Source organism: Scyliorhinus canicula, chromosome 3 (genome assembly GCF_902713615.1).
Source record: "Scyliorhinus canicula chromosome 3, sScyCan1.1, whole genome shotgun sequence".
Lineage (NCBI taxonomy): Eukaryota > Metazoa > Chordata > Chondrichthyes > Carcharhiniformes > Scyliorhinidae > Scyliorhinus > Scyliorhinus canicula.
Window position 1 is genome coordinate 204,891,196 of NC_052148.1, and position 10,713 is coordinate 204,901,908.

The 10,713-nt window shown below is 45.6% G+C and overlaps 1 protein-coding gene across 4 annotated transcripts in view; it reads left to right on the forward strand.

Moving 5' to 3' along the window:
• Positions 1-10,372, forward strand: part of lratb.1 (lecithin retinol acyltransferase b, tandem duplicate 1) — a 253,628-nt gene extending 243,256 nt beyond the window's left edge. For 3 of the 4 annotated variants that reach the window (XM_038792044.1, XM_038792046.1, XM_038792047.1), the window contains 2 exons: positions 6,804-6,894; positions 8,289-10,372. In XM_038792044.1, the coding sequence (XP_038647972.1) occupies positions 6,804-6,894; positions 8,289-8,366 (169 nt within the window). In that variant the 3' untranslated portion in view covers positions 8,367-10,372. The remainder of the gene's footprint in view (positions 1-6,803; positions 6,895-8,288) is intronic. The other variant, XM_038792045.1, reaches the window with a different exon arrangement.
• Positions 10,373-10,713: the final 341 nt, after the last annotated feature.

Genomic DNA, 10,713 nt, shown 5'->3' on the forward strand with positions numbered 1-10,713 from the left:
TTGGGGTGGGGTTTATTAAATGGGTGAGGTTGCTGTACGAGGCCCCGATGGCGAGTGTAGCGACAAATGGGAGGAGGTCCGAGTACTTCAGGCTCCACCGTGGGACGAGGCAGGGGTGCCCCCTGTCCCCCTTGCTTTTTGCGTTGGCAATTGAGCCTCTTGCCATGGCTCTCAGGGAGTCGGGGAGATGGAGGGGTTTGGTGCGAGGTGGGGAGGAGCACCGAGTGTTGCTGTATGCAGACGACTTGCTGCTGTATGTAGCAGACCTGATGGGGGGAATGCCGGAGGTGATGGAGATTCTTGCTGAGTTTGGGAGTTTCTCGGGCTATAAATTGATCCTGGGCAAGAGTGAGCTGTTTGTCGTACACCCGGGAGATCAGGAGGAGGGGATTGGTAGGTTCCCGCTAAAGAGGGCAGTGAGGAGTTTTAGGTACCCGGGGGTTCAGGTGGCTAGGAGCTGGGGGACTCTGCACAGCTTAATTTTACTAGGTTGGTGGAGCAGATGGAGGAGGAATTTAAAAGGTGGGACATGTTGTCGTTGACGGGTAGAGTACAGTCCGTTAAAATGACGGTGCTCCCGAGGTTTTTGTTTTTGTTTCAGTGCCTCCCCATTTTCATTCCGAGGGGCTTTTTTAGGAGGGTGAACAGCAGCATTCTGGGATTTGTTTGGGCGCACGGGACTCCAAGGGGAAGGAGGGTCTTTTTGGAGCGGGGCAGGGATAGTGGGGGGCTGGCGCTGCTCAGCCTCTCTGGGTACTACTGGGCAGCTAACGTCTTGATGGTACGTAAGTGGGTAATGGATGGGGAGGGGGCAGCATGGAAACGGATGGAGATGGCGTCCTGTGGAGGCACAAACCTGAAGGCACTGGTAACGGCGCCGTTGCCGCTCCCTCCAACGAGGTACACTACGAGCCCGGTGGTGGCGGCTACCCTCAAAATTTGGGGGCAGTGGAGGCGACACAGGGGGGGAAGTGGGGGGCTCGGTGGAGGCCCCGCTGCGGGGGACCACCGGTTTGTCCCAGGGAACAATAATGGCGGTTTCCTGGGGTGGCACCGGGCGGGCATTAGGACGTTGGGAGACCTGTTCATTGACAGAAGGTTTGCGAGCCTGGGTGAACTGGAGGAGACGTTTGAGCTCGCCCCAGGGAATATGTTCAGGTACCTTCAGGTCAAGGCGTTTGCTAGGCGGCAGGTGGAGGGGTTCCCTTCGCTGCCCCCGCGGGGGGTAAGGGATACGGTGCTTTCGGGGATGTGGGTCAGGGATGGGAAGGTGTCTGACATCTACCAGGTGATGCAGGAGGTGGGGGAGGCGTTGGTAGAGGAGCTGAAGGCTAAGTGGGAGGTGGAGCTGGGGGAGCAGATTGAGGAGGGGACATGGGCGGACGCCTTGGAGAGGGTGAACTCGTCCTCTTCATGTGCGAGGCTTAGCCTCATCCAGTTCAAGGTGCTGCACCAGGCCCACATGTCCGGGTCTAGGATGAGTAGGTTCTTTGGGGGCTAAGACAGGTGTGTCAGGTGTTCAAGGAGTCCAGCGAACCATGCCCATATGTTTTGGGCCTGCCCGGCACTGGAGGAGTTCTGGAAGGGGGTGGCGTGGACGGTGTCGAGGGTGGTGGGATCCAGGGTCAAGCCAGGCTGGGGACTCGCGATTTTTGGGGTTGGGGTGGAGCCGGGAGTGCAGGTGGCGAAAGAGGCCGATGTTTTGGCCTTTGCGTCCCCAGTAGCCCGGCGGAGGATCTTGCTGCAGTGGAAAGATGCGAGATCTCCGAGCGTGGAGACCTGGATCAATGACATGGCGGGATTCATTAAGTTGGAGAGGGTCAAATTCGCCCTGAGGGGGTCAGTACAAGGGTTCTTTAGGAGGTGGCAGCCTTTCCTCGACTTTCTGGCTCGACGATAAGGAACTAGGTCAGCAGCAGCAGCAACCCGGGAAGGGGGGGGTTCTTAGGGGGATAGTGTTTAAGTTAATTTGCTTATTGTTAATTTATTTTGTTGTTTATTGGGGGGGGGGGGGGGGGTTTGTTATATGCGTTGATATATATTTTTCAAAACATTCCAATAAAAATTATTTAAATTAAAAAAAAGTTTGCCTTAAGGGATTCGTTACAGGGGTTTGCTCGGAGGTGGGTGGCAATCGTTCATCGACTTCTTCAAGGAAAATTGACCGTCAGCAAGGTGGGGGGGGGGGGGGGTGGGGGGGGGGGGGTGAAGGGGAGGTTCGGAAATGAAGAATAAGGGCAGGGAATCTAATGTAAGGGTAGTTAGAGTTTAGGGTTGGGTGGAGTTGCGTGTGTTATTGTGAGCTTTTTGCGTGTGATGGATCTCTGTTGTTTAAAATATGAAAATGTTAAAATTATAAATGTCTCAATTAAATATTTTCCAAAAAAACAATAACTGTTGTGAATCCTGATGCATGTTCATTTGAAGATTTGTTTGGCTGAGGTTGATTTTTACTTAAGTCTTGGCCTCCAGCCAGCCGAGCGAACAGGTCATCAATCGGGGTGGAGGGTACCGCACTACACAGTACAGGATTAATCATGACTTTAAAATCGTCACAAATGCGTACAGATAAGTCTTTTTTCATCACGGGTATGATCGGCGGCGTCCAATCACTCACATTAACGAGTTCAAGCACTCCCGTTCTGACTAGCCATTCAGATTCTGCCTCCACCTTGGTTCTGATTGCGTACAGCACTGTCCTAGCCTTTAAGCATCTCACCTTCCTTACTTCCTTGATCTTCAGCTTTACTGAGATATCGTTCATGCTTTCCGGCTCACTGTTGAAGACACTGGCATGCTTCTTCAAGATTTCGGGTAGGCCTCATTTGGAACCTGTCATGAGATTTACCTCAGCCCAATTTCCAGCCAAGTTCTCCCCATTGGTGCCTCGTAATTTCCTTGGACTATATGCAAGGACAAATCTGCCATCTGTCCATTTAATTGCACTGTTACTTTAATACAGCCCCTCAACACAATAACTTCTTCAATGTAAGTTTTTAAACACTATCTCCGGGGCTTTCAGAGCAATATGTCAGAGCTTTTCTTGATAAAGTCACCAGCACCCGGGAGACGGCTGCCCCAGTGTCCACCTCCATCTTTACCAGCTGACCGTCCACTAATAGAGTGACCCAATATCAGTTTGTTGCACCAGCAATAGCTAGTTCATTTAATGATTGTTCGTCTTCAGACTGTGAATCAAGTTTCTTCTCGTGTCCTTTTAGTACCAAGTGGACACTTTTTTTCCTTGGTTCCGTTTGTAATTTGATTTATTTGGCTCTTGCGTCCTGCAATTTTGCCTGAAGCTTGTTTCTTTTTCCAACAAGCATGTTCAACGTAGCTCTTTTCTGCCACAGTTCCTGCACATGATGTCTTTGCACCAACAATCTGCGGCTGAGTGCCTGGTTTCTACACACCAATGGCAAGCCCGAGTCTGTGTTTGAGTTTTGAGCCGACATCTTGTGATATCTTAAACACAGCTGTGGGGCTTATTTGGCTACTAATTCCATGGATACAGCAACTTGCAAAGTTTTTTTTGAAGGTCAGGTTGCTTTCAGTTAACAACTGCTTTTGAATAGCGTCGCTCCTGAAACCACAGACTTAACTGCCTCTCATGGTATCATTTAACACATCCCTGAATTTGCAGTGTTCAGCCAGTCTTCTCAGGGTAGCTATAAACTATGCAGTCGGTCACCTTCTTCTTGGTTGCGCTTATGAAACCTAAGCCTTTCTGCGATGACGAAAGGTTTGGTGGATAGTGGCCCTGCAAGGTTTCCACTATTTCTTTGCATGTTTTTGAACCTGGCTTTACATGCTATACCAGACTCCCAAGAAGGTTAAATGTTTTTCCCCACCCCCATTAGGCTCAGGAATGGTGGGACTTGTTTGCTGATATCTTGTTAACTTGAACAAAATAGTTGAATTGTTTAATGTACAAGGTCCATCACTCTGTATTCTCATCAAATGAGATAGTGCCAAAAACTCCCACCATTTTTCTCTATGGAAGGACTTGCATGTGTTCAATGTGCCACAGGTTTTTAGCACTATCTTGCCCTTTTTCTCCGCAAAACAACGCAAACCCGAGCGCAGCCTGTTTCCCTATGTGTTTTTGCAACATTCCAGCAGCCCTGGGTTTGAAAATGCCTGTCCCCCACCCCCACTTGAATGTCATCCTTGCCTAGTTTGACCTTTATGTGCTATGGTCAGTCAGCTCATCTACCCTGCAACTCCCACTCTCGTCCAAACCAGCTAAAACAGCCTCACACATGTTGGACAACTGCAGAGGCTGACACTCCTGCACTCCTGCCCTCTGGGTTCTCTTGCTTGCCTCAGCAGCTGTCACACTCTCCCTGACCATTTTCCAAACTAGAAGATTCTATCCTAAGGAGTGTGACCACCTCCTGAAACAAAGCACCCAGATAATTCTCACCCTCCCTAATGTGTCACAGTGTCCACAGCTCAGCCTCCAGCTCAATGACTCTGAACCAAAGTTCCTCCAGCCACAGACACCTACTGCAGATGTGCTTGCCCTGGATAACATCACTAATCCATGAGCTCCCACATGCTGCAGCCTTGACACATCATCTGTCCTGCCATACTTCTGAGCTTTAAACAATTACTTAGTTATTTTATTCAATTATTTTCTTTTAGATATTTATTAATCTTATTAGAAACTCCAGTACTATTTTAAACCTTCAGAAAATAGACCGTGACCACTTATGTGCCATAGAACAGATCCACACTGTTCAAAGTTCCACAACTATTAACCAAAGTGAGGCAAATTCACATCCCAAAATGGCAATTTGAGAATTGAATTCAATTTGTTTTCTATTTTGAACTTTTTTTAAAAAGCTGGTCACTAAAAGTGTTCAAGCTTAAAGCCCAACGAATACTACTATCCTTTAGAGAAAACCTGTCACCCGTACTTAGTGTGTCCCACATGTGGCTCTAGCTCCAAATCAACTGCTGTCTGAAGTCAAACCACATATTTCCAGCAAACCTCAACACTGCAGCGGTTCAAGAAGGGAATTTTCTTGGGGAAATGAGGGACAGACAATAGACGCCAATCTTAGCAGCAATGTGTTTCAGATATGTCTTGCTTGTTCCAAATCGAACTTATGATGGCATATATAACGTGACGTTATGCTATTAAAATTATGTCCTGCCCATTACAAAATATTCAATGGCATTGGGTGCTTCCTGAAATGGCCCCCATGCTGTTTATGTGAAGTAGTATTACTTTTTGCAGTGGTGTAACCAATGTGTGTTACATTAATATCCCCCATTTCCGATCTGAACCTGGTCTTTATTTCTTTCAAGTGGCCCCTTGTGCCTTGTTAACCTTTCTTGAAAACAGAGCAGGAAAATACTGAAGTAACAAATGAGAATGTGTTGAGCATTAACTGTGATCGGACTTGGTTAATTCAGTCAGTACAAACTTCTTTTCACACCATGCAACTACAATTCTTCTCCACAGCTGTTGTTTTTTTGACGGTCCACCTATATTCTCCTTCTGAACCCACAGACAGCTTGCTCTCCTAGCTTTCAGTTTAAAACATCACTGCCTTTCTCTATTGTGTTAACAATCTAAATAATAATAATCTTTATTAGTGTCACAGGTAAACTTACATTAACACTGCAATCACGTTACTGTGAAAATCCCCTCGTCACCACACTATGGCGCCGGTTCAGGTACATGGAGGGAAAATTCAGAATGTGCAATTCACCTAACAAGCACGTTTCAGAGCACCCGGGAATCGAACCGGGGTCCCTGGCTCTGTGAAGCAACAGTGCTAACCTCTGTGTTACCTTGCCGCCCAATATAAAGGAGGACACGAGTGAGATGTTGCCTGACAAACATCAGGACAGTCAGTGTGTGTTTATCATTTGTTTTTGTTCATTCACAGGATCTGGGCGTCGCTGGCTAGGTCAGCATTTATTGCCCATCCCTAATTGAGACAGTGGTGGTGAGCTGGCTTCTTGAAAGCCAATTGCTACATTAGGACAGGGAGTTGCTTGTTTTTTAAAAATCCTACAGTGACTGCACTGCAGTACTTCATTGACTGTAACGTGTTGGTGTAGCGTTTTGAGGCTGTGAAAGATGTTATATATATTTTTTTAAATTTAGAGTACCCAATTATTTTTTTCCAATTAAGGGGCAATTTAGCATGGCCAATCCACCTACCCTGCACATCTTTGGGTTGTGGGGGGTGAAACCCACACAGACACGGGGAGAATGTGCAAACTCTCCACACAAAGGTGCTATATAAATGCAAACTTTTTTATGAGAAATAATGTCACGTTTAGCTCATTCCCATTTTGTCCTTTTAATGTGTGTGAATGAGTTTATTTAGAGCACAACGCTTTAATGTTGTAATAGCTGACCACAGTGAGTAGTGGTTGGCAGTTTGGGAAATCTGCTGGCTGTGGGTTGTGGTTTCACCAGAGCAGTCTGTCTGCCTTCAACCGAGGCCATATGTAACCAATTGACTCCCTGTAATGAGAGAAATACCAATGGCCCTTATTGGACAATGACTAATTACCTCCTGTCCTTCAAACACACTGCTGAAAATGCTGGGAAAAACACTAGTTTATCAGAAACTAAGGAAAAGAATAATGGTAAAGAGATAAACCATGTTGGCAGACTTTAAATGTGTCAGACTACAGCTGTGAGTCAGATCCCATATAATTACATACAAATGCCGCCGCAACAGACTATTTATTGCAATACCTTACAGTAAATGATTTTTTTAGCGTAAACCCCGGTGGGTTTGGACATGTTTCAGTAATTTTTGCTTTATCCTCAGATTTGATCTTCCGGGAATCCAGGGATTAAATTTTGTGCTGAAAGATTCTTTGGGTGGTGGGGGCATCGCATCTTTAAGGAGTGACCCGCAGGTATAAAAATCAGTTTACTCACTAGTTCGTGCCTCGTGCTTTTTCATGTACCACAATTGTATTGAAGCACCTCAGAGTTCAGCTTGATTGAGGTAGACAATTTAAAAACCTTTGCACCATTTGTAATGACCTTTCTGAAATGACTGTAATGTTTCTTTGACTGTATTGAAGCATCTCAGAGTGCAACACGATGTAGGTAGAGAACCTGAACATTATTGCACATTGCGTGGTGGCCATTTTGAAATGTTTGTAATGTTCTTTCAGATATTTTCCGAAAAAACTATAATTTTTTCAAAAAAACTTCTCGGCCTTTTGGCTATGATCAGGGGTGCGGGGTGGCACGGTGGCACAGTGGTTAGCACTGCTGCTTACTGCACTGAGGACCCGAGTTCGATCCCGGCCCTGGGTCACTGTCCATGTGGAGTTTGTACATTCTCTGTGTCATGATGTGGAGATACCGGCGTTGGACTGGGGTAAGCACAGTAAGAAGTCTTACAACACCAGGTTAAAGTCCAACAGGTTTGTTTCAAACATGAGCTTTCGGAGCGCTGCTCCTTCCTCAGGTAAATGAAGAGGTATATTCCAGAAACATTTATATAGACAAAGTCAGAGATGCCAGACAATGCTTGGAATGCGAGCATTCGCGGGTAATCAATTCATTACAGATCCAGAGATAGGGGTAACCCCAGTTAAAGAGGTGTGAATTGTCTCAAGCCAGGACAGTTGGTAGGATTTTGCAAGTCCAGGCCAGATGGTGGGGGATGAATGGACTGCAACATGTCTCTCTGTGTCTGCATGGGTTTGGGCCCCACAACCTAAAGATGTGCAGGGTAGGTGGATTGGCGACGCTAAATTGTCCCTTAATTGCAAAAAAATAATTGGGTGCTCTAAATTTAGTTTTAAAATAAGATTGCGAGCGAGATCGGGTGTAATATGCCTGTTCTTGTCAGCTTGGATCTAGTTTGCCTCTCTTGTGAGGACTATGAATTGGATTTAATTTGAATTTGATTTTTTTTTTGGAGCAGGCAAGGAGATGGATTAAGGGCTCGTCCTGTCCACTCCTCGCATTGGTTTTATAACTCCCAGATAGGATTTCTTTAAAGCAAATTGGCAAATGCAGGAAAGGCGCGACAAAAGCTGCTGTTGACACAAGGACTTAGACTCTAAGAAATAAGTGAACCATTTGGATGTGTTTTCCCAGCACTCGGTGTTGGAACTGGAATCCATGCATTTGTTAAATGAAAGTTTAACAAACTCCTTAAAACCTGATTGGTGTCTGAACAATTCCCACTCCAGTCCAGCTTTCTCCCCAAATACTGCACCTGAAAGGGATTTTAATCGAATACAGTTTCACAGCTCCACTGTACTAACAAAAATATATATATATTTTACAGGGCAAAGCGTATGGACAGATGCTATTGGACCTCCGACTGAATCACCTTCCTGATCTGAAGACTCTGATAGAGGAATAGCCGAGGTGTCGGGTGCATGCACGAGGAATACATGACAAAGAAAGATGCCCTAATGGTGCCTTCACTTTATTCTGCACACTGGAAATAGCACAGGAAATTAAAACCACTAGACATTTTTGACACTTTTTAAAGCATACTTTATCTATCGTGGCACTTGACTAAACATTGTTAGCATATAATTGAGAGCACGTTTGTGTCATTTAATTAAAATAATGAATCGATTCATTTGTGCCGGTGTTTGTCCGCTGCAGTCGGATTTACATATAACCGATCCATGCTATTGTCATAGGATGCACTGAGTTGCTGCTGCCATTGGGAGGTATATTCCACAGGGACACAAGCCCCGGGCCTCCTGTTTCCTGGAACTGACCTTTCAATTGCAGTACACATCCAGTGTTATTAGAACAAAATTAACTTTGAATAACTGATGGTGAGTTGCGAAATAGCCAGAAAGCGGAGAGTGGGCAGTATGCTGCTCATGCCATTGTTAAACCGTGTGGTCTGTTTGACCAGTCCAGTTGCACAGATTCCAACGTGGAGACAGTGACTTCTTTTTTTCTCAGTAGACTAATTCCTATGGTAACTAATTCTTCGGCAGGTGACGTCCTGGAACAGAGAGTGGCAAGTACAATTGATCAGTCTGCTCCTTGTAAACACAGTTCTGTCTGACTGGATCAATGAAGAGACATTCGAAAAGTTAAATTCAATTCAATATACTGTAAATAGACATATCATAAATGTGATTTCAACTCTACCAGACGAATTACTCTGCAATTTTACTGGTTTACAGAATCCCTACATTGTGGTGAGCTTTAAATTTAGGGCGAAATGATGTGAAATTGGGGATAAATAACTTTTTTTAAAGACATATTCCATTCGAGATCGGCGAATGTGAAATAACTGGTGATTGACAAGCTTTCTAGTCCAGGCATGGTTCCCGTTAACGTTAACACTGAGCCCCTGCTTACAGGAGGGAATGTATTAGACCTAGGTCGCTTCGTGGTTTAGACTGGCACGCTGCAATTCTCCCTCAAACCACTTCTCCAAAAACAAACTACACACTTGTTTGAACCGAAATTAATTGAACTAACTTTCAGATATCCGGCATCCGCGGTGTGTTGGGCTTTTTCTTTTTTGCAAAGATATATTTTTTGCATAAAATATCTGAAAGAATGTTCCAGATGACCACCCCGCAAAGTGCAATAAGTGTTGAATTGAAGCTAAATCTGCTTTGTTTTTCTATGCTGCACCCTATCCCCCATGAATGGGCTGCATCTCTGCCAGCTTCCGTTTTGACCTGATGATTGATGCTTTGGGAAAGTCAGTGGTTGAGATGGGATTAAGTCTGTCATCCTCCAAGATACAATTTCAATCAATGGCGAGTGGAAGTTGTCCGTGTTGGAGCCTCAGCAGCCCACCCCCACACAGGTCGGCATTGCACACATTCGCCTGAATGGAGGCTGACCCTCAGTTTGGATCCTTTCCGGGTACTTGTGGCAAGGCCCGTCAGCAACCTGACTGCTCAGACAACAGCCACATTCCTGCTCCTCTCCCGTGCCACCCGGCTCCCCAGAAGCTTCAAGTTGGCCTGACCAACTGACCAGAGTTTACACACTTTGATCAACTCCAATTTAAAAAGGAATCGGCTCCTTCTTGGGTCATAGGACTCCCATTTGAACCTTAAAGCGGAGCCGAGAGAGGCCTTGTCGCCTGGCGGGAGGCTCCTTCTGACCGGACAGCTGGTTGGATTGGCAGCATTGGCGGCCTGTTGGAACTGACGATCAGATACCATCCCATTCATCCCAACGCGGCTGCACCCTCTCTGTAATGTCTGTGTGTTAGCGATCAGAACCGCTCAAAGCGGCAGAGATCATCCCTTTCATTCACTATTCAACTCACAGCAAGAAATCGCACTGGCTTTGTTTAATGTTTAATGAAATGTATCGATAAACAATGCAAAGATACTACAGTTATGATGGAAATAAACTTTACAAAGATAAGTTTTTTGAAATGCATTCCCGAGTTTTCCTTAAAGATTCTTTAGGGGCATAGTCTACAATTTAAAGCCATTTCTTACATAAGTGAAGTTAAATCAATTATAAATTTTAAATCGGACCAAAGGTATTAAGGAATATGGGGCGAAGGGATCGCGAACTCCCTGCACAGACTGAATGGCCTCCCCAGGGGTTTCCCGCAGGAACGTCATTTGCAGTGTTAATGGGGGCCAACCCGTGACAATAAATAAAGATGATTATTATTTCATCATCCGCCCTGGTGGATGCAAACTGCACAGTCAGACTTTCGCAATTGAAACTTCTCTGAAGTCAAAGGCCTGGACTATCGAGTC